The sequence below is a fragment of the Gadus chalcogrammus genome, chromosome 21 (assembly GCF_026213295.1).
Source record: "Gadus chalcogrammus isolate NIFS_2021 chromosome 21, NIFS_Gcha_1.0, whole genome shotgun sequence".
Classification (NCBI taxonomy): Eukaryota; Metazoa; Chordata; class Actinopteri; order Gadiformes; family Gadidae; genus Gadus; species Gadus chalcogrammus.
The window spans coordinates 10,076,429-10,100,918 of NC_079432.1; the positions used below are offsets into that span (position 1 = coordinate 10,076,429).

The 24,490-nt window shown below is 41.8% G+C and overlaps 4 protein-coding genes across 8 annotated transcripts in view; 2 read left to right on the plus strand and 2 right to left on the minus strand.

The window, feature by feature from the left end:
* LOC130374816 (uncharacterized) overlaps positions 1 to 340 on the plus strand; it is an 8,829-nt gene extending 8,489 nt beyond the window's left edge. For all 5 annotated transcript variants that reach the window (XM_056581777.1, XM_056581778.1, XM_056581780.1 and 2 more), the window contains one exon: positions 1 to 340. This exon is cut by the window's left edge and continues 350 nt beyond it. The gene's annotated coding sequence lies outside the window, so the exon portion shown is untranslated.
* A 5,539-nt stretch (positions 341 to 5,879) lies between these two features.
* LOC130374471 (proline-rich nuclear receptor coactivator 1-like) lies at positions 5,880 to 9,687 on the minus strand. The gene is made up of 2 exons (XM_056581255.1): positions 8,990 to 9,687; positions 5,880 to 8,346 (listed from the first exon to the last, which is right to left on the minus strand). Exons 1-2 carry the CDS (start codon positions 9,365 to 9,367, stop codon positions 7,864 to 7,866), a joined length of 861 nt encoding a protein of 286 aa, XP_056437230.1. The 5' UTR covers positions 9,368 to 9,687; the 3' UTR covers positions 5,880 to 7,863.
* Positions 9,688 to 9,943: 256 nt separating this feature from the next.
* On the minus strand, positions 9,944 to 17,599 carry crip2l (cysteine-rich protein 2-like). Its single transcript, XM_056581256.1, has 8 exons — positions 17,146 to 17,599; positions 14,669 to 14,763; positions 13,818 to 13,875; positions 13,197 to 13,328; positions 12,497 to 12,565; positions 12,176 to 12,270; positions 11,550 to 11,607; positions 9,944 to 10,979 (listed from the first exon to the last, which is right to left on the minus strand). Exons 1-8 carry the CDS (start codon positions 17,186 to 17,188, stop codon positions 10,915 to 10,917), a joined length of 615 nt encoding a protein of 204 aa, XP_056437231.1. The 5' UTR covers positions 17,189 to 17,599; the 3' UTR covers positions 9,944 to 10,914.
* Positions 17,600 to 19,063: 1,464 nt separating this feature from the next.
* The window catches only part of rad51b (RAD51 paralog B), a 30,579-nt gene continuing 25,152 nt past the window's right edge, over positions 19,064 to 24,490 (plus strand). The window contains exons 1-6 of the mRNA XM_056581486.1: positions 19,064 to 19,324; positions 19,416 to 19,529; positions 19,708 to 19,812; positions 20,234 to 20,370; positions 20,690 to 20,809; positions 21,015 to 21,198. Of these exons, the coding sequence (XP_056437461.1) occupies positions 19,241 to 19,324; positions 19,416 to 19,529; positions 19,708 to 19,812; positions 20,234 to 20,370; positions 20,690 to 20,809; positions 21,015 to 21,198 (744 nt within the window). The 5' untranslated portion in view covers positions 19,064 to 19,240. The remainder of the gene's footprint in view (positions 19,325 to 19,415; positions 19,530 to 19,707; positions 19,813 to 20,233; positions 20,371 to 20,689; positions 20,810 to 21,014; positions 21,199 to 24,490) is intronic.

Consider the following 24,490-nt stretch of genomic DNA (forward strand, 5'->3'; position numbering starts at 1 on the left):
TAATGAAATGAATACAAAATCCATGAAGCAATAATTGCTGAATGCGTCTTCTCATAAATGTATGTGATGGGAACATGTTTTTCAAATAAGCTAATATGTTGTCCTTGACAGGGCACCAGAGATCAGAATATATGAAAAATAATCAACGGACCAATGAACACAAAAGTTTGTAGCCATCCTTATTGGTCAGGTTAATTATATAATAATACGACTATTTTAAAGCTCTTGCATTTAATTTTTTTCTTGTTCTACCAAACACCATATTCTGTTATGCTTTAGATATGTATGCTACAAATGTAACTGAGATGTACTTTCAACTGTGCAATAAAAATATTCTGATTCCTCCATTTTGCATTATGTTATAAGTTCATAATGAGATTTTAACATGAATATAAAAGCTTGTGATCTTACATTTTGGTCACACATGGATGAGGAGAGCCAAATGTAATTGACAAAAGGAGACAAACCATTGCTTTCAGATCAAAGATAAAGTGTTTCACATGTATGCTATTTCTTATGCTATTAAGCACTAGCATAGGCGAACTATAACTCTTGGATTGTAATAATCTAAGATAGAGTGCTAACAGAGTAGCCCAACTGATGTTTCCTCTTCAGTTCAATAAAATTAGACTTTTAAAACATTGTCAATTAAGCATCCAACAAACAAAGCATTGACAACATTATGCATCTTCTATTTCATTGATCACATGTCACTACAAACTACTCAGAAATGTTTTTATGTAACCAAATAAGTCCATGTGCACAGTGGACAGTCAGTGGATTGTATGAATTCTCAAAGTACTTTATTATCTGTCTGCAACTCGTGTGAAGAAAGACTACTCCCCTTTAATACGTGCCAGGGCCTAGAAAAAATAAAAGATAAGTTGTAAATCGGGAAACTTGCATTTAGTGCTGCAATTAGTTTTTGCGGCCTTTTTTAAGAGGGTAGGAGGTTTTAGTTATTATATTTCAATTGGAATCAAAAGTGAGTAAATAGTTACTCTGAGTGAAGTGTGACACTGTAGGAACGTGAGTCTGGGTGTTCATTTCATCCTCATGACACAAAATGTAATATTTTATATTTATGTCTATTTGTGTTACTCTGTGAACTTTTGTAGTGTTCATAGTGGTCACTTGAATGTGTGTTCATAATCGGACAATGTCTGACACCAAAGTATTTGCAAGAGCGTTTTCAGCACACAAATATATGCTTCCTCTAATGCTGAGACAGAGAGGATTGGTTCCATGGTGCAGCCTGGAACCACGGACCACAGCAGCGCCTCTACAGACGGCTGTGTTGAGAGGCCGGATCTGCTGCATCATTTCTGCATATAACTTCAACCATATAACTCTTTCGTCAATTTAGCAGCCGCTGTTATCCAAAGTGAGGAAGAGTGAATTCAGATACATTATTAAGGAGCAGGTAGGGATATACGCTTCGTGTAGTTTGACATTGGACCCTTTTGCCCAGAACCTAGTCTAGTGATTAGGACACCATAATCAATAATTGATTAATGCTTTTTCACTTGAGGGAAAGTGAATCACCATTAATTACCGGTAATTACAAATTTACAAAGTTGATTCAAGTTAAACATGAAATTAACAAATTAAACGTCTGGTATCGAAGTAGTCTAAAGCATTTCTTACGAAAAGGCTAGTATTCAGACAGCCTTTAGAGGGCGCCACAGACTAAACTGATGGAGAATGTGAAAAAGTAGGCCTAGAACAGTTTTTAATAAACATCCATGGCTACAGTGAAACCGTATTAAAAGGAATGTTAAGTTTACAGTGTGTGAATGTGTTTAAAGTGAGGGGTGTGAATCTGAGGTTTTAGCTCATGCTTTTTTATTTTTGAGTTGCTTTGTTCTAGATAGCACCTTCTTCTGTTTTGGCATTATGTCGAGTGAGTAAAGAGCATTTGGTGAGCTTTATATTAAAGATCTCTGTAAGGAAATGCCTGTGTTAACGTTGACTTGAGAAACCTGCCTTCTGCTTAGGTTTGAGATGAGCAATTACAATTATATAGGCCTGTTGTATATGAAAATAATGCAACAGGTCTGCTCATCACCATTGTGCATCATGTTTGTTGAGAGTGGATAAATGTATGGATGCATGTAGCTGTATTTGTCCAAGAGGAGGCGCTGTTGCGCCAAATATGGCATGGAGTCACGTGTGACTGATGAAACCTTTTATAAGTGAGATGTTCCCTTTCTCTTCCCTTTTGTACCTGACTCTCACGGAGAGCAGCATGTTGTGCACAGTTTCATTCCAATAAACGTCTGAACGTCCAACCCTAACCCTAGGTTGAAAATTCACTGGAACTTTAACATCATGAACCGACGTTGATTGGGATAAACAATTAGCAGATGCACAAAATATGTTGGGGTCACAAAATGGTTCTGATCTAAAAATGGGGTCATTGGCCAAAAGCTGTTGGGGACCCCACCACTGGTGAGACCAGCTGATGAGTAACTGGGTTCCTGTACTGGGTGCAGGGTCTGAACTCTATCAGGGACACCCTACCAGTCATAGGAGGCCTTCATGACCAGGGGAGACTTATTCATCCTTTCATCTCACACACACACACACACACACACACACACACACACACACACACACACACACACACACACACACACACACACACACACACACACACACACACACACACACACACACACACACACACGTCCTGACGCAATTTATCCATGTAATAATGGCATGACATAAAGACACAGCATATATTAATTAAAAGGGGGTGAAAGTAATTTAATTGAGCATAATACAATAACATGGAACATGAATCGAATGTGTCTAACTCCTCAACTCCTGACCGTGTCACAGCATCTCAGTGTGGACGGAGATCAGGGCGGAGGTCCAACATACGCCTCTATTGTCCTGCCTGAGGGACAGAGGAGCGTGGCTACAGCACAGGTAAACTGTCTCCTAGTGGAAGCACACCACAAGAAGTCAATAATATTAGCAGCTGAAATGAATGTCCCAGCGTACATGTTGTTGTGATATATTATGTCAAGGCTCTTGCACCACCTGGCTCTCGTACCTCGTCACAGCAGCATCAAAGCACAGAGCATCATGTCATGGTGTGGGACACCATGGAATGCTATATCGAAACATTCCATATCACAGTTATTCCATGTCATGATATAACGTGTCACCAAATTCTGTTTCACGTCCTTCCATGTCACCCTATAGGTTGAGGACGATTCCAGCGATGCAGTGACCTACTCCTCAGTGAGGGCCTCTCCCAGAGGTGGAGAGAAGGCTGGTGATGTGGACGTACACTACGCCACCGCCAACAAACGGGCATAATAACAAAACATCTGGAGATGAGTACGGGATGAAACAGAGCCAGCAGCAGCAGCCAGCAGTAGAAATGATGAATATATACATAAAATATATATATATATAATCCATATTTACCTTCAGGTGTAAACACATTTTTTGATCTATAATTGCTGAATGCTCTTTCACATGAGGGTAATCAGAGGAAACAGTGATTCACAATTAATTACCGGTAATTAAAAATTACCAAAGTTTATTAAAGTTACTCATAAATTGCAAATATTTCCCGTCTGGTTTCCATGAAGGAGGCTACTAGCTCATATCTTATGAAAATGCTAGTATTTAGACAGCCTTTAGAGGGCGCCATAGATATATATATATATATATATCTGTGTGTTTTATATATATATATATATATATATATATATATATATATATATATATATATATATATATATATATCTCTCTTCAAAATAGCGCTTACTGAATATTAGGGTAACATTTCCCTCCATGTTAGCAAATCGAAAGAAAGCAGAGGCCCGGCAGACTGGAGGGGGTCCACCACCTGCAGCCCTCACAGAGGCTGAGGAGATGGCCCTCAGCCAACGGAGTATGCGTCCTGTGGCTGAGGGCATCCCTGGGGGGAGCTCCTCTGATGCCCCCCCCCCCCCAGGATAGAAGTGCCTTTACAGTATAAGAGGTTGGTTATTCAAAATAATTAAATATGTACACGCAACCCATTGCGTTGCAAATTAGATGGGGCAATATTCTGGCTCGAGTAATAATTTCACTGTCTAATCATCTTTTTCCAGTTACTGATGGCGTCATCGCCCTACTTGAACCAGATGCCCTCACCAACCTCCATGCAATTGTAACAATTCTTCACCTTCCACAGATTATTAATAATGTCTTGGTAATTGCTGAACACAACTGTTAATGTCATTACAGGAAGATGATGGAGAAACATTGTCTGCGGCATTCGAAAGGGAAGAGGAAAGGTCTATTGAGGTTAACACCTTTTAAAAATAACAATCTAAAAGTTGATTATAGCGTTGCACAATTTAAAACTGACATCTTCTTTCTCTCAAACAGGATGAAATCGAATCCAATGAGGGGCCATCCACTTCTAAATCACAGCTTACCCCTGTAAGATTCTTCCTGGAATTATAATGAAACGCTCTATTTGGCACTGTGAAATCCAGTGTCATTTCTTGCATTCCTATAGCTGCCAGTCAAATAGCTATATAAAATCTATCTAGAAAAGCAAATACACAAAGCAGACTTCGAAATGGACCACCTTAGGCAAAAGATGCAAAAGGATGCTTTGGAGATCCAAATTTTGGAACATAAGTTAAAGGTGGGTGAGGTGCAAACTGGGATACTGTTCCCTGCTCTAAAAACATACCCAATATGAATAACTTTTTTTTTGTGCTGTCAGGAAATAAAGAAATCCTCATAAAAAGTAGATTGTCTTTATTAGAACACGGGCTTTGGTGGGACATTTTGTTGAACAGTTTACTCAAAGGGTTTTACTTCAGTGAAGAATAGACGATTATGCTAAGCATGTGCATGTAGAGAAGAATAGCATCTGGTTAAAAGCAGTACCAGGGTCTTTTCTGCCTTGCATTCTTAAAATGAGTTTCTTGACTTGCAGCAGTTATAGGTCCGTGGTTAGTCAGCTACTCTGATCATGGGAAAGCCACAACGTTAAAGTGACTAGTAGCCTACAGAGCGGGTTGGATGCACGACTGCGGTCAAGCCAGCCGACTCATCAAGATCGGCGGTCAAGCCAGCCGACTCAGTTTTTTGCTACACCTGTATATACTAGCCATTACGGTAATAGCGTCTCAGAACTAGTTTCAAATAAAAGCATTCGTCGGGTACATACAAAAAGACAGTCAATAAAAGCAAATACTATCAAAGGAAGTGTACGGCCATTGTGGTATTTACTTTCAAAATAAAAGCCCACCAAACATTCCAATATGAGACATATTACATATGATTTTGGATTCAATTTAAAAGAAAATGCCCTTTTTATTTCAGGCTCATTTCACTTCAGGGTTATAGCTCAAGACCCCATGGGGTCACGCAAAAAGTTTCAGAACATTCTGATGTGGAGTTTCAAAATAAAAGCCAACCAAAGTTTCCAATATGAGACATATTACATATGAATTTGGATTCAATTTAAAAGAAAATGCCCTGTTATTTCAGGCTCATTTCACTTCAGGGTTATAGTTCAAGACCCCATGGGGTCACGTAAGAAGTTTCAGAACATTCTGATGTGGAGTTTCAAAATAAAAGCCAACCAAAGTTTCCAATATGAGACATATTACATATGATTTTGGATTCAATTTAAAAGAAAATGCCCTGTTATTTCAGGCTCATTTCACTTCAGGGTTATAGGTCCTAACTCGAAACATATGAAGTGAAAGAAATAAAAGCCCAGAGATCTCCGAATTGAAAAAGGAACTATGTTTCGTTACCATATTTTCCATAGTTACATGTAACTTTACTTTTTTCATGAAAAGGTAGTTACTTTACTGTTACACACAACACTGTCTACCCCGGTCACACGGTAACGTCAAAATCCATACTGTAGCGCAAATTCACACCGGTGTACTGCTTTCTATAACGTTTGTTCCCTTTTCATTGTTAGTTTAAAAGATAACTTGGGAAGGAATGCTCTGACCATTCAAGATGGTGTAAACTGTTACTTCACTTATGCAACATGCTGTAATGAGAAAAAGTATGTATATTTGTTCCCTGCATCTCTATCCTAACAGGGGCATGGAGCAAATTTTACCATTTTCATGTTAAAGAAAAGTTAATCTTAATAACGACGATACACTAAATAACAATACACAAGATAAATTTGTAAATGGGAATGCAGTGCTGGTGGACGGACAATGGAATGTTACAGGTTTCTGTTCTGGGTGCCATGCCCTTATTAATGTAATTAATGTAATCAATAGTCTTGCAAAAAAAAAAATACAATAAAGTAAAACACACAGACAACACATTATGGGTAATCAATCTTTAATTTAAGTATTCAATTTAGATATGAATATTTCATAAAACAAGACAAAAAATGATTGCATGTTTTGGTTGGGGAAATCGGTTCAACTTTTTCAGAAGCGGATGGAAAAAACATTGAAACACTGCTACAGTAATACAATTCCCTTGATTTGTGTGACGTCACCGAAATGACAAAGTCAAAAGCTGCCTGTATTTGTTCATAATCACAAAAAAAAAAAAGCATGGTACACGATCCTATAGTTTTCTGGTGAAATTCAAACATAATCTCAGTAAACATGTTCAGTGCTTTGCATGAAAGAAACAAAGTGGTGGTTGGGAGCAGGGCAATAACTGAACAAACACAAATAACAGTCTTTAACTTTACCTGTGCTATTTATTCCAAATAGGACAGGCAGAAAGCCCTCAAAAGACTCCATTGTGGATGTTAATAAATACAGCCATTCTTCTCACACATAAAACATGTTGGGAGTCTTTTCACATTATCTGTGTTTCCTGGAACAACAACACAGATTTGTCATTAAGGCTCCATCAGATATACAAACCTAGCTGAGTTCCACAGAGCCACAGTGCAACAAATAACCATACCCAACAAGACCTGCACTCTCTGGAAAAACAAAATAAATTGACATTTAGTGCTAATGTTTAGCCATTCCAGCTGACCTTATCTGCAACACTTCACATTTCCAGTCACAAGTTGGGACATTATCTTTGCACAATGTGATTCTTACTGGCCGATTAAAGAAAATGTGTGTGGTGAGACAGGTACAAACCTGCCCTCCACAGCTGCTTCACACGGTCGTTTGCTTCCCCCACCCATATCGGTGTTTCTACGTCTTCTTCAGTGCAAAAAAAACATACTAAGACTATTGCGTTACATTCACAGTGCCCACGTGGGTGCCGTGACCCATTGGCGGAACTGCAAGAAAGTGCCTTTAGGAACATATGAACAGGATTCAGTAAAAAAACTAGAATCTGGAGTTTAAAAGCACGTTGAAAATATACACGTATATCTCTACAATATAGAATGTACATTGACAGCGCTTCAGTTAAAATTGTCTACCCACAATGGGACCTGACAAAACAAGAGAAGGTGCACATGTGGCTTTGTAAAAAATACCAACATGGACCTCAGTAACCACCCTGCTCTCGACATTTTAACACTCTCGCTTCCTGGAAAACAATATGTAGGCTTTCCTGTTTGACCACAACAGATTATATTCTGTTACCTCTGTCTTTCAAAAAATATTAAACCAGACACCGGAATCGTACTCACTAATAATCGGCGACATCAAGCATAATAGCAAAACTGCTAGATACGCCGTCTCCATGACACATTCAACAATGCTGGCAATGTGTTGCATATCAGAGGAAAACTGAGGGTGTTTCAAAACCAAACTCCACGCCATCCGCCATGATTCACTCTAGGCTGTGCACCATGACCTCTCAAATACCATTCTTTTGACCCTACTGTCGTATCGTTTACCTATAGTTTGCATCATGTTCAATCATTCAAACAAACCACAGTCACGATTGCCCTTGCACCTTAAGGAGCGACTTCAAGTGAACGCTCATCTGCTCCCGACTCTGGTCGCCTCGCTGTGGTGCGCTGGCGGGACCCACCCAGTGGCTTGGGGGTTTGGGCAAGACGCTTGGAGAGGGGGGCTCACTGAACTTGGCTCCGGCGTAGACCTTCTCGCCGTCCTTGAGGTCTTCTTCATGTGGCAACGGTCGCGGCAGAGGCGGCTTTGCCAGCGTGATGTTTTCGGCCGAGCCCAGAGGCCTCTTCTTCCGCTCTGCTTGTCTGAGGTGCTGTGGGGGCTGGAGGGGTGGGGGAGAGAGCTGCTGCTGCTTGCTGGGGTCTTTCCTCCGGGAGGGCTGAGAGAGGCCCGGGGCACTGCTCTGCTTGGTGCGGCCCCTGTGGTCTTGTGGTCGGCTGTGGGTGTGGCCGACCTGGCTCCCTGGTTGGGGGGCGGTACCCTCCGGCTTCCTCCCTTTTGACTTCAGCAGCTGTGTAAACAGCAGAAATAAAGACATTATTATGTTGTTGTTTTTTACAGATTTATTTAGTCAAGAATAAGGCTTATGGAATGTTACGTTATTTGATCATAGCTATTGGAAATAATTATAAATTATGACTCGTGTTTTTATATATTTATTATCTTTGTAAACCCATTATAAGCTTACTCCACATTTTCGCCTATAGTAAACAATAAAACAGTTTGACAATTCAATTTCAAATAAAGTAATAAAGTAAGTATTATTATTATCCACATGTAGCATTCTATCGTGGATCACCATTTTTCCTTTGTTGTCTTGTGTCTATGCGGTACAATACGTTTGGCAAGTTAAATTCTTTCGACGCAAACCATCGTCGACATTCTGATTGTGATGTGGTGGAAGGCATCGTGTAATCGACCTCGAGCAACAGATAAAGGTAACTACTAGACGTGTTGATCTCGACCGTAGAGTTTCGATTCGTCAGCCATTATGCGAATGCGTCATTTTTACATCGCCTCGGGCAGGCTACACTATGTCCATTCGGGGGGGATACATCTCCTGCACGGTCTCAGTAATCAAACACGACGAAAAACATAGGACCAGGGCGCTTGTATAATGTATACATTCAATAAATGAAATAAAACATTGTTACCTCTTTTTTGGGTCCTGGTTTAAGCGGGTGGAGAGTCAGCACGGTAGACACGCCGTGTGGGTGCCCGTGTTTCGGCTGCACCGCGGACCTGATGCCCGGCGACGTGGTGACATTGTTGTTATTATGGTCCGCGACTCTAGCGGGGTTAGTTCCTTGGTGTTTCTGGATATGGTGATGGCTGGCCTGGGGAGGTCGAAGAGAAACCGCCGCCGCCGTCGTTGTTGACGTCGAGCGAAGCCTTCTCCCCCCTTTCTTCAGCAATACGTGCCTGGTTTTGTTGAGGTTCCCCTCGCTCTTCGACACCATCGAGACTGGCTTGTTGTTTTCAACGTTACCGATGTCGTTTCGGTCGCTATGACACAGAGTTTCGTCCAACATGGCTTTCAAACTGCGAATACATACACGGGATCCGAACTTTTCCTGGCGGTAAGTTACTTTCGCGCTATACGAGCAGAGCTGGCGACGACGTCACCGAGTTTTAATTAACGCTAGTAAACAACTAAATATGCTCCCTCCTGTTTTTTTTGCCACTTGAATCGCCTGTAAAGGATATCTATTTGTGGTGTGCGTTAAGTGAAGCAGGTATGTAGGTTTTCTGAGCCGATGTTCTCCGTGTGATGGCGTACCCGAATAGATTGTCTCGGTTCTCGACTATCACAGCAGCACCCTTTTCCGGTGCTACGTCACCGAAAGGTGTGCCTAGTATCATGACGTCAATGTTATTGAGTTGCGTAATTTCATTATAACTTGTGCAATATGGTGTACAAATATATGACAAATCAATAACATGCACGAAACACACATTTTAAAAGATTTTTTTTTATCCAATGTGTATCTTAGTTCCCCTACTTTTGTTTAGATTAGCAGTTAAATATTACCTCTTTGCAATGTATTAAAATCTAAATAATTGACTGTGTCTTGCGTTCTTATTCGCATCATGTTTTGGTTTATAAACAACTCACATCCATTTAACACATTTGGTTTCACATGATTTATTGTACATAATGTGATTGACAGATGACCTTTTCAAACCAACCACATACGTCGAGATCAATTGCCCTTTCTTCTAACAAGAGCATGGAGATTCTCACATTTCTATATTTTTTTACTGCACTAGAAACAATTCAGTATTGATAGCTAAAAAAAATTAAATATATACCAGGCCACTCATTTGGCAAAAGGAGAAATCCAAACTTATTATTTGGCTACAATTAACACTTTAACGTGACACAATTTGACAGCCACCGCTTTTTTAAACATCATACTGGTGGATCTAACGATTAGCTTCAATACAAAAAATAGATGTAAACAATATAGAAATAAAACTGAAACATACATCAGATACATCTCTGTGTGTAATACATGTTGCGTAACACGTGTTAGTCACCGTGTGGGTGGAAGGCAAAAATACAGTGAGAAGCTGTTACTGTCCCAGATTTCAACAACAGAAAGCTACGTAGAGAGAGCTTCTAAATAGGTCATCAGGCAGGGGGTAGACCGACCCCCCAACGGGGAAGGGGTTAAAGACAATTGGGTTCCTCGAGAGTTTGATGGGGGGCTGGCAGGGGGATGTCTCCAAGGGAAAAAGTAAACTAAACGTTGTCCTGTGGTTGTTTCCCATTGTGCATTGGAAACATTTTCATCATTTTAGATCAGGGATGGTTACGTTTATGTTTAATGATTGAAATTGCCTGATGCTGGTGATGGTTTGGTAATGCTGACAGAAGGTTTAGTTTAGGTATTAGGTTAACAGATGGTTTACTTAAGTAAACAGTATGGTTTCGTTTAGTAACCACGTAACTGGTGGTTAGGTTTATGGACTCGTTGAGAGGTGGATGAGTTTAGGTAAGGGTCTTAACTTCAGGTTATAAGCCTGGGGAGAGCAATGCATCATGGAAGCAACCACATGAGGACTATAGTACAGTTTATGGCTGTGGCTCGGCCCCACTCTCGTCATAGATGTAGCTTCCCACACCTCCTGTGTTAACACCTGGTGAGAGGTCAGAGGTCAAAACAACACAGCTTTAATGAGTGTACTCTTGCGCTTTGCATTTTCCATCCAACCCTTTTCTAACCAAACCTGTAATGCACTGACATCCCAATGAACCTTGTTACTAACGAACATTTTACTTATAGACCTCATTACTGAACAACTTTGTTACTAACTGACTTCTTTCATAACCAACTTTGTTGCTAACTGACTTTATTCATAACTGACTTTTTTTTTACTAACTGGCCTTTATAAGTAACTGACTTGATTAATAACAGCCTTTGTTACTAACTGACTTTGTTAATTAATGACATGGTTATTAACAGACTCAACCTTATTAATAACCTAATCTAGAAAAATCAAACAAAAAATAAATAACACCTGCTTTGGAAGTGGCAATGCTCAGTAAACATATTTCTCACCCTAACATTAAAAAAAACATAACCACTGTTCGAGTACGTCTGTTCTTTACAAATGTTTTACAGTCTCTCTTTTACCAAACCTGTTTACCTGGTTACAATACTGATGTGAGGATGGTTAAAAGTAAATGTAGATTGGGGAGAAATGTACCTTTTGGCCCAAACAGGACAGCATAACATGGTTTGTGACAGTAAGGTTGGCCGTCATGCTGCAAGAGAAGGAGACAACACCCATTAAAAGTATTTATGATACTTCCTCCTAAAACAGAACACTACAGGAGTCCCAAGTGCGTGGGTTCGATCTCCTTGGCAAGGTGCCTTACTGATTATGAACATTTATTGTAAGTTTCCTTAGATAAGTTCTGTTTAATTACTCAATAGTTTTAATCAGGATTTAAAAGTAGTCCAGTACTGACTATAAATGAGGTAAACAAGTCAAGGGTTTAATCACCAATTACCGATTGCATTTAGAGAACATTGGAACCGTTTCAAAGAGGCATTATCAAAGGAAAAACACGCTCTTATAAAATGTATTATCGGTCTGCTACTTCTATATCAGGGCACCTGGGCATGGGTAGTAGACTAAACTAGTGATGATAAGTCTACCAATCCCCAGTACATAAAAAGAGCAGACCCATAATTAGTGTTATCAGAGTCCTACATGACATCTCTGTGAAAAGGGTGTGTGATGGGAAGCAATCTGATTATCCCAACATATCCAACACCAGAGAAATTAGGCTTTGTCATGGTAAATCGGGTAGTGTGTTTTTGTCTCACCTCTGCATGGCTGCCAGGAGTCAGGGTCTTACTGCACCTCTCACAGCGAAGACAGGGCCGGTGCCAGTTCTTACCCAGAGAGGACACTCTCTCGGCTACACACACACACACACACACACACACACACACACACACACACACACACACACACACACACACACACACACACACACACACACACACACAGGAAATGCACATCATCACCATGGAAACACAATTCCCTACTGCTGGTAGCAAAACAGTTGTGTCTGATATTTGTTTGTGCAGTCATGTGCTCCTTTGAATCCTTATCAAGCGACATCCACAAAAGCCTGAACTCACCAAAGTAAACGGTCTTGTTGCACCGGGGGCAATCGTTGGGCCCACCGGAGAAGGACGTGAAACTGGCAGCTGCAGGGGAACAACAGGGTGAGGGTGGAGGGAGAGGTCAACATCTGTCCTCGCATCACCTCATCATTAACACAGAGACTGTCCCACAAATCAGCCTTGAGAACCACATCTAATAGCCGTCACATCTGGAGGAACGTTTCACTTTCTTAAGCTTCATATTTGTTTTTTCAACCAATCATGTTGCTGGAGGCGTTGATCTGGAAGAGCGTAATTGGCTATAAAAGTGAAACAACGCTAGTAAACACCGGGAAGGCAATACAAAACATCCTGTCTGGAGACCTTTCAAAGGAAAACCGTCTGTAAGAGTTTCAAATAAACATTGCGTAGACTGGACACTTTAGAAATACACATACTTAAATCGAGTACAACACTTCAGTAACAAACAAGAACCAAGGCGTTAATCCGCCCCTTACTGGTTCTGGTTTGCGGCTCAGGCCCAGCGCGGTCTACCCCCATACGTTCTAATAAAGTAGGTAATCTGGATCCCAGAAACCACTGAGGTAATACCACTGGTATTATCTCTAGAGAACCAAATTACTGGAGAAAAATAATTTATTTTACTCATTTTAGTTTGAAAGCCCCGCTATGATATTGATCTTGACCTCTTAATATGAACCCTATTGATTCTTACCCTTCACGGGGCCTCGCACAGGAGGCCTCTTCTCCTCAGCGGGCTTCGCGTCTGTCTCCATGGAAACGCTAGCAGGGGCCTCATTGGCTGGAGTGTTGTATATGTAGGAGCCCGCACCGCCAATGTTGACACCTGAAACATGATGACATCACCACATCAGTTTTTGTCTGACTCATAAACGACACTTAAAGAACAAGTTGAAACTGATGTTTAAGGAGGCTTCCAGGGGAGCAAGATGATGATGAAAATCCATAATCTGAAATTGGGTAAATTTTATATCAACAATATTTATTGAAAACGGCACTCATTGCCTTTTTTCATTTTGCACCATGGTCACAAAAAAAGTCTTGACAATGTGTCTGCATGAAAATCTCACCATTTCCTAAAGTTTACATTTAAAATAGTGGTTGCATAAAAACGGGTAGCATATACAGTGTGCTGAACCTAAAACAGGATTGTGTTTTTTCGTGTAGTGTGTAGTGCATATTGCAGAATCATAATAACACTTTGTTTAAAAATGTTTTATTATGTATTGGATTGGAAGTGTGTATCGTATTATGACACCAGCCTGCCTGCTAGCTCCTTAGATTTTCTAGAGTGAAGATAGATGGGTAACTGCACCTTTTGGTCCATAGAGGGCAGCATAGCAGGGCTTGTGGCAGTATGGAGTTCCGTCGTGCTGCAGATGCAAAAAAGAGATAATAATAATTCATCTAAATTGAACAGAAAATGAATTCTTTCCTTGTTAGGTCATTTCTGTTTAGAACTTAATATGGTAATATATTTCTTCAACACGATAGTTAGTTGGATAACATTTACAAACAAAAATTATTGGACCTTTTTAGGCCGTCTAAATCCTGCTGTTGTCACGCATTGAATCATAAAGGATAAACAACACACATTCCTTTCTGATTCCCCTCACACATCTAGACCACTCATAATATCATGGAAGGTATAAAGTCAGATCATTATCTGTCTGAAGACACCGTGATGGAAGCTTTGAGTAGAAAAATGCCAAATGACACCTTGATCTTTATACAGTAACCATTCATCTTTAACTTCTTTATTATTTTACTTGATATATTACTTGGATTTGAGTTTAGACAATCCCTATCACTCCTTATTGAAAACAAAAATACTCTTTAATGATTTACCTATTTTGCCTCACCTAACTCATTCCTTCCCCTAACTCCACTTATTTGACCTTACCTTGAAGCAGACTTGGGCCCAATCCCATTTCTACCCCTTACCCCTTCCCCTTACCCCTTCAAAACAAGGGGGAGGGGGAAGGGGAAGGGGTAAGGGGTAGAAATGGGATTGTGTGCTCCCACACATGAATGCAACACTTTTCAATGGCGGAGAAGGTCAGGAGGGAGGGAACAGGGAAGGAGGGGGTGGCTGGTTTATTTTGAAACCTGTCTGTACAACTCTCAGACGGGAACCTCAGCCCCCGTGAGGCTGGGTGGACTCACCTCAGCATGACCCCCTGGGTTCAGGGTCTTGTTGCAGCGCTCACACTTCAGACAGAACTTGTGCCAGTCCTTCCCCAGCGAGGACACCTTCTCCGCTGTGGACACCACAGACCGCCGGGTCACGATCACGACACACACATTTATAAACGGATTGATTCTGGGTCGATCAACCACGTGGAAAAGCCAAGTGAAACAAGGACATTTTGAACACACCTTGGTATACAGTGTGTGTGTGTGTGTGTGTGTGTGTGTGTGTGTGTGTGTGTGTGGGTGTGTTAGTGTGTATGTGTGAAAGAACCTCTGTGCTCCCGTTAGTCAGAGTCCATATCGGCTCTAAGTGCATTCTTTCCGTTTCTCTCTAAAGGGCAGCGTGGTAATCAGTTTGGTTATCGCTCGGAGGGGAACAGTGGTCTTGGATATCCCTAACCTGAGTCTTACCCCTGGCCCTTACCCAACACAATTTGACCCCTTATCCTAACCCTTATCATACCCTAACCAAACTCCTAGTCCACCGCTGACCCCTAACCATAATCCTAGCCTTACCCCATTCCCAAACCCTTATCCTAAACTAACCACAACCTTATTTTATCCCCAACCAAATATAAAATCCTAACCCTATACTGAACCACAACTCCTACCCTAAATTATACTCTTATTACAATCAAACTCCGACCCTAATCCCTAACTCCAACCCTATTGCCAACCCTAACCCTATGTCCTTTTGTCACTCTTGTTTCTTACATAATCCTCTCCTTGCGTCTGTGTCCTTATGTCTTGGGAGTTTACATATGAGTCAGCACATTTACACGCCTCTTACACGCTAAGCACACATAAGTGGAGTCATGTAGTCTGCTTAAAAGTAAGGTCATACAGGTTAAAGAAGCTAAACACTTATGATAAAAAAAACAACAACATATCACATTGTATTATATATCCCAATCGATATTTTGATGTAATATCAATAGTTAAGGACTTAATTACACAACTCAGAAAGAGAGTTAAGAAAAAATACATATTTCTAAAAGGGTAGATGGTCTCTTCCAGCAGATATGATAATGGCATTGAGTGGTTCACTGGTTTATCTCAGGCCTATTTTGGCCTTTCCTAGAATATCCACCCTGATACCGCCAGCTCCTCTGATTGGCTAACTCGTTGCTGTGAAGTTCACTATCCAGAGCAAGGACCCCCCCACACACACACACTTACTTCCTATAACTCATCTGTGATATATGAAGGCTTATGAATAAGTTATAGTTATAAAATGATAAATATTATAATCTTCAGAGATGAGCAGGTGTAACACACAAACCTATTTGACTATTATCATAAATGTTCCACAAATCTTTAGACCCCTCCCTCGAGATGCGAAGGGATTCTTAATGTGGAAAAATGAAGGCAGTAACCCATTACGTCATCGACGAGTAATGAAAAAAGAATCATCAATCAATATCATAGAGCTGATGATGCAAGGAAGCCAACTTAGCTTTTACCTTTCTGTGAACAATTGATTAATAATGGATTATAGCTCAATAGGCCTGGAAGAGGATGGTTAGGAAACCGTATGAACGGTCTTCGCATATCTACATAATATTTTCGTGACAGCGACGCCAATATTTAAAATAGCCCTAAAGTGACTAAAACCTTGAATGTTATGTAATATTACGACATTGGGCTTAACATTTTGTCTTGAAATAGAGTGAGTAGCCTCGGACGAAAGAAGATGTAGTGAGTAATTTAAACCTCAAACAACGCCTTTATTTCAAATAAAATACGCTCCAATGAACCTCAATCATACACAGACACCCACAATTAATCAAACACCATCTTCCAATTTAACGAGCGTTTGATCGGGGTGGGGTTCGTTTTGTCCTCGGTGGAGCCCCCCGGGTCTATTGGCTGCAGGGGGAGCTGTCCATGCCAGTTAGTGCTGAACTTAGATGAAATTACACTCCTTTGTTCTCACGAGAATTGAAATTAAACTAGAGGCTAACCCGATCTATACCTCGGACGCATCATGTGCAAATACTAAATAATTTAGCATCTCCATGTGGCGTGACGTTATTGTAAGACGCATGGCGCTAAGCGTTGTGAAATGTAAAAAAAGAAAAGAAAAAAAAGAGCGAAAGGTATTTATCCTAATCGAATAAATAGTTGCCAATGTTATGCTAGGTCAATGGCAATGGCCGATTAGTTTACGCTTTTACTAATACCATGGCGTTGCAGGTGTCTCACAAATGAAATGCAGCAGTCAGAAGTCGAGGGAGAAAGGAATGAATGATAAATACGTCAACGTTGTAGCTAAAGCAGACTCAATTCAATATTTTAATGCCTTGGTCATTTATTCCGGTTGAAACCTGTGAGCGAGTACACAAACACACTACTACTTCACAATACATCTTTACAGAAAATGGCGACGTAAATCAAATAACAATACAGTACATGCTGGAGCAGTCTTAATAGAAAACCGGTTGACTTACCAAAATACACCGTTTTGTCGCATTTGGGACATTTTGATGCCATGTTCCGTGTACTCTCTTCACTATGCGACGTTTACTCTCAGTTAATGTGTGGTATTTTGGTACCAAGCGACACACCTTGCACACAGAGGAACCCCAAGCTCAAGACCCTCGATGTGGTTAGAGGTTGTTCTGCTAATTTGCATAACTCCTCCCTAGAGTTGACGTAATCCTCAGCAAACCTGTTTCTAAGATCCCTACGGACTATCTTCAAAAAAGAAACGAATAAATAGCAACCCACAAATTATCTCATGATCCATGCTTATGTTTTTGGGCTAAATTGGGACTAGACATTTCCACATTTCAGAGTACAACTAAACCAGGAGGAGATATAAGCCTACTTTCCATTGGTTGTCACAACTAACTGTTTTGGAAATGCATTTAATCCTGAATGGTAGCCATGTCTGTATTCAACAGTCCCCCCAGCCCGCTCTGGCCATCTCTCTGTTTGTTTTTTAGGTTCTGTGGTTGTTAGGGAACCGCAGCAGAAGGGTCCAGCAGTAGCAGAATGTTAAGTGATATTCTGCAGGCTCCAAGATTGCACTCCACATTCCAGATATGCCAATGGGCTGCGATACTTCTGCATTAGATAACCATGTACTGTACAGTAAAGAACAGAAGGAATATGGTCACTTTGGAACAATATCTATCAAAATGTATTTGTCTGCTGCTGCTTCCTGATCTAATAGTCGTCATGGTCCAACAATATCATGCAATTATCTAATTTACTCTTGGATAATCATAAAAAGATTAAATTATAGAACTGCTTGTCACAAAGAGAACATGCATTGACTTGAGTCTAGTTTAATTAACAGAGATAATCTAGGGCCTAACTAGAGTTCTCTTCTTCATTCACCGATATCAAGTGAGGATCCGAACAGCCGCATTTAAAGTCTAGTTTGTTATTTCTAATAAATTACAGTAAGCTCACTGTGCCCCTTATGAAACTTCAGCGGCTCTTCATTTGCATCCAAGACAAATGTATTTCCATCCGACCGCATTGGCCAAAACTCGCCTTCTCAAGCCTAGAGTCAACATCTATAAACAAATTGAACAAAGATGGAAACCATGATGGGAGATGTACTTTCCACGGTAGCCCAGTTTGATCCCTGGAGACATACAGGCCATGGGAATCCACAAAGCCTAACATAAACAACCCCAGGCTGGGCCTGGGCCGCTGAGGAATGCAGTCTCAGGCCTGTTCGTGTCATGGCTTTGAGATTACTACTTTTTTTTATAAAGTGTTTCATATCTACAGTATTTGTGTACTTTTTTTATGTTTAAACTGATGTTTTGCATAGTTTTGTTAAACAGACTACAATGAAAAGTATTATTTGCAGGTTGTAGCATTGGCCTTGTCTCAGTATCTCAGGGGATCTGAGGCCAGACAATGGTCCGTCTCTCCTCCAGGGTCGGTATCCGAAAATCTGATAGGGTCAGTGTAGAGTGGGACTGGGACCTTCATATTTCATGCTTATATAGAGCTCCATATGTTCCAATAGGCCTACATAGGCAGTTACACACCCACACAGTTTGCCTCCTCTTTTTTCTCTGTCACTCCCTCCCTCCCCAGCACACACAGACATTCTCTCTCTCTCACACACACACACGCATGCGCTGCGCACGCGTGCGCACACACACACACACACACACACACACACACACACACACACACACACACACACACACACACACACACACACACACACACACACACACACACACACACACACACACACACAAATTAAACAACATTTAAGTCAATCTAAAATATTTTATAATACATTGTTGAATAATTTATGGAAGATAGTACATTGTGTCTAATATAATAAATATTTTTTCCATTGTTAATATGTTGAGTTAGAAAGAACAGTCAACTGCGTGTAGCGCTGATCAATTCAGCAATTGCCTACATTGACCAAAATGCACCGCGGCCAACTGTGAAGCGCTGAGAGACGGAACTGCTAAAGATTGTCGATAATGTTTGACTCTAGTTTTTCATTCATTTATCCAGCGTTATCTTGTATAAGCTGTACATTAAGGAAAAACCGAACACATGGCAAGTAAAAAACTAAGAAGAGCGGGTGTGTCGCAGGAATTATGTGAACTTCTCAATCGTCACCATGTGGAAAGTTGCAAGGTAAACAAACCCCAGGCTAGCTTATAAAGTTATGAAGTAGGCTACTCATCATGCCCGATGTTGTATATACTAAAATGTGTCTCCTCGGCAGGATCTCCTGTCCCTTACCCCGCTGGAAGTGATGCGGGTTGCGGGACTGAGCTATCAAAATGCCTTAGCTTTGATGCGATCTGTCAGCCAACACTGTGCACCCCCAGTTACAACGGTACTGTTCTGTACTGTTCTCTCTCTTTGAGATATGACGTCTCTGTATCTCTATGGCGTCCTGCCAAAGAGGATCTACGAAAGTATTCATGCGAACGTATTCAAATGCTAGTTACAGTTGTCAAAACTACATTCGTAGTGTACACCTGTATTTATCCTTTCTTTGATTTATTTACCAGCTCTTGGAGCTGTGGAAGCCGAAGTCAGAGAGCTTTTTTTCCACGTCTCTTCCCGCTCTTGACGATTTCCTCCGTGGAGGTCTGCCTTTGGGGACCATCACCGAGGTGCTAACTCTCAAACTGTCTCACAATGTTTATCTGTCTGTGTTTGTTCATCCCACGTATAACATAACATGTCGTAACGCTAAGCAGTTATCTCCTCTCTTTACGAGATGTGAGTGTGTGTGTGTGTGTGTGTGTGTGTGAGGGGGCGGGATCCAGGCATCTAAAATTTGCTGAATAATGAATGGTAATTAAATGAGGATATTCAAAATGTAATTGCAGTGCTTTCAATCTAAATTAATACAAAGTCATTGTGTGTATACTAGGGCTGGGTAAATTATCGATTAATCAATGCACTGCAATTTATTTGTTCTCGATTCAATTTCGATTCAGAACTTTTTTGAATTCGATTATTTCCATTAAAAAAATAAAGAACCCCTAATATGTGTGTACGTGTGTGTGTGTATGTGTGTGTGTACACCAGTTGGCGGGTCCATCAGGATGCGGTAAGACCCAGATGTGTGTGATGCTCAGCGTCCTCGCCACCCTCCCCAGGGCTCTGGGGGGGCTGGACGCCGGCGTGGTCTACATTGACACTGAGTCGGCCTTCAGTGCAGAGAGGTCAGAGAAGTACCCCCCCCCCCCCCCCCCCCCCCCTCGCTCCTGTCTCAGCTATGTTGCATTCCCAGCTCCCAGCTCATTCCCAGATCATGTGATGTAGGATTGATCCCTCGAGCTCCTAGCAGTGGCAGGAAGATTTTTACACTTAATTCAAACAGCACCACAAAATGTTGACCCCCCCCCCCCCCCCCCCCACCCTGATATTGTCCACTACAAAGTGAACCAGCAAGGGATTTTGGATTTCTATATACAGGGGGGGGTTCTTGAATAAAGCTGACTGGACTCAAACATGTATCTCTTCTGTGCTGGGTGGGGTCAGGCTGGTGGAGATGGCCCAGGCGCGGTTCCCAGAACACTTCTCCTCCAGGGAGCGGGTTCTGCAGATGGCCAGCCGGGTCCACGTCTTCAGGGAGCTCACATGTCAGGACGTTCTCAACAGGTAACTACAGCCCCCCCTTACCACCCTTCCCCCCTCCAGGACTCTATGATGTACATGTCCTCTCCTTCATCTTCTGTTTGTGGTTATTCATCTGGCTCATTCTGTTTTACCCCTCTTTTCTCACACATTTCAAAAAATTGTCATTGCATATTTCTCATCTATCTCCATCTCTGTCCTGCGTCCTGTGATTGGTCCATCCCTCCAGGCTGGACCGACTGGAGGTGGACATTATCTCCACCAAGGCGGGTCTGGTGATCCTGGACTCGGTGGCTTCGGTAGTGCGTAAAGAGTTTGACACCACCCTACCGGGTAACCTAGCATCCCGCTCAAACCTGCTGACCCAGGAGGCCTCCACCCTCAAGTACCTGGCGCACCAGTTCAACATCCCAGTGAGTTTATTTGCTCTTCACAGGCGAACCCCTTCCCGTTTCTGCCTGTGACGGGAAGGCCTGGCCAAATTTTAGGTGAGGATTCTTATTTGTGATGTGGATTGTTATTGTTATGACAGTATAATGTCGTTACAATTAATGAGGAATTCAATGCAAATAATAGGTCTTATTGTGAATTATTCCTCAGATGAGCGTAAATGCTGAAAATGCTGAGCGTCTTATTTTATCTATCTTTTTGAGCCATCTCATCACCCTAACCCTTACCCTAATCCTAACCCTTGCCTATCTCATTGCAGTTTTGTCTGGGGAGGCTGCTGTCATTTTTCTTCAGCACAACAGGCATGATCTATGGTCCTAGTTCGAATGACTCTGTATGCAATTGGCTGCTTGTCGTCGCCTCCATGTCGTCATTGTGTTAAACCAGCCAATAGCGAGCCAGGGGGAAAGCCAGCTTGGTGATTGGCTCCCGCAAATATGTATCGGAAGCAGCCAGCAGAATCTGCCAGCAGAATGGGCTGGGGGTACCCAGTCTAGTAAAAGTAAACCATCACATTTATTCGTTTTCAACATTAGCCCACTAGATGTCCCTGTTGTCCCTTTTCAAAGACTGTATTTCTGCCTACAGCTGAATATATTTATCTTCCAATTTAGTACAGCATTTAAATCTGCTGTTGTGTCGAGGATATTAAAGCTATAAGATATTAACATAATCATTACCTTCGTTTCCATGGGCACATATTTAAGAATCATCAGCAGTAGATTGTAGCCTAGTTGCTGCTCTCTTCTACATGCAGTTGTTAATTGAAAATGCAATACCCATGTTGTGACGGAAGGGGGCAGGCAAGATAGCATTTACACAGTGGCTATGTCTGCTTTCTTTATTGAGGAATTTATTGATGTTGTGAACTTTTTCATCCTCAAAGGAATTCACTTCAATTAGAAATCGATATACTCCAGATACAACTCAAATGACATCTACAAACCTAACCACAACTGCTATGTACTCTATCCGAAAATATAAATCACGTAGACTATTTATTTATTTATAGCAGACCGTTTAACCCTGGCCAGCTATAAATCAACATTGTTTTGTTCTGAAGTTAGTTTAGATTGCAAGCATCTTGAGAGGAGATCAGTCATTGGGAGCTGCAGCAGTGTTCTGGTTTCTGGTTCAATACTTTATATTTGAATGTTGTCATTGGGCACAGGTGCTTTATTTCACTATGTATTCATTAACGAGACAAGCCGCTATTATACAAAGCAACTAACAGTGAATTGAACAGGTAGCGGTTAGGGAAAGTGGTACCCAACTTTTTATGGCCTTTGACCCCATTTTGAGCTATGAAAATGTTTGTAAGTTCGACTTTGACTATTGTGCAGCCTCCATACAAGTCGTTTTTACACAATCAACTTCTGCCACTGGTGTGTTCTTGCATCCCTTTACTTCACACTCAAGATAGTTTACTCGTTGCTATGAATCATTATGCAGTCCGTTCTTATCTGCAGAATCTCTGAGTTCTGCTCATCGATGCCTACAGGTAGACTGCAAATGTGGGGATATGAATGTTTAAACCTACGGCTGGATGTTCAACAACCTAACCACCACACTATCCTGACTTAAGTCAGTCAGAAGGGAGAACAATTGAAGGCAAGCAAATACCGATGTTGGAGCTTCTTTGTATTTAAGTGGGCGGATTGATTTGACTAATTCAATCAATTAGTGCAGGATTGTTGCAGGAATTAAACCCAACCAGCTACTACACAATAAGGATCATAGTACTAGTCGGTTCTCTAGTTTTCTTTCCTCAAGTGTGGTTGTAGTCGTTCCACTCTGTGACTTCACTACTGAGGCCCAAGTCAACCACACATCCAGATGCGTGGGGTTGGTCTGGGCCTAATCCCAGCACCGGGTTGGGCTCTTTGTGTGTGTGTGTGTGTGTGTGTGTGTGTGTGTGTGTGTGTGTGCGTGTGTGCGTGTGTGTGTGTGTGTGTGTTCACGTCTCAAGGCCGCTGCTTGGCGTATCTTAGCAACAGGGCCTCGGCGATGCCCTCCGCTGTTGTTCAAATACGCTCCTGTTCTCCGTCTCTGCAGACTGCCCGGGTCACTTCATCTTTCTCTCTCTCTCTCGCTCTCTCTCTCGCTCTCTCGCTCGCTCTCTCTCTCTCGCTCTCTGGTTCATTATTGTGTCTACACGGCTCTACCGCCTCGGCCAGAACCACCGCAGCTCTGCCAATGTTTTGGCACATGGATGTTTGTGGTGCGGCGGGGCGCTGTTGGAACTCGAAAAAGTAAACAGCGGATTTTCTCCCCATTTTCTGTATCCCTCCCTTCAACTCTTGGTATCAGGGAAGAGATCTGTCCTGACAAGATGCAGACTGGGTGTTTGCTTGGGAGTGAGGAAGTGTGTGTGTGTGTGTGTGTGTGTGTGTGTGTGTGTGTGTGTGTGTGTGTGTGTGTGTGTGTGTGTGTGTGTGTGTGTGTGTGTGTGTGTGTGTGTGTGTGTGTGCAGAAGTGTTTGCATGTGTGCGGGTGCATCCATGTGTGTGTGTGTGTGTGTCGCTGCCTCCCCCGGCCCCCCTGATGCAGCCCTCCAGCAGATGAGCGGTACTGTATAAATACAAGCCGTCCATCAGGCGGTCCTGTACAACAGCAGCAGCGGGAGGAGGAGGCTGTTGTCGGGCGGATTAGCGTTGTCATGGCGCTGTTTAGAGTGCGTTATACAATATTTCATCACACGCTTCGCCGCTTGGTGCAGATTACAGAGAGACTTGTACTCTGGTGGTGAGAAAAAAAAGAAACGTGCACAAACACCTTTTCAGTCCCCGAACGCGCCTCCCAACTATGGGCTTGAATGGAGTCTGCATCAAAGTCACAGAACAACAGCAGGATTCCGACTGTTTGGACCAATGAATAGCTTCCACAACTATAGCAACTGTTGCCATGGCGACTCTTGCCCGGGGCGCTATAGTCGATTTTGCGACATATATTAGAATTCTTTGAATTTCCATGAAACTGTAATTATTAAGGGCCTAATAATGGTGTATTTAGTCAGGACCCTATGTATTTCAGAGCACATGGCTCTGCCAATGCACGTGACAATTTTTCATTGAATTACCAAAATGAAATTACATATGAACATAAAGTCTAAAATAGGTTTATTTCCAGGTCAAATGCAACAACATGGACACACACACACACACACACACACACACACACACACACACACACACACACACACACACACACACACACACACACACACACACACACACACACACTTTCCATAGCGGT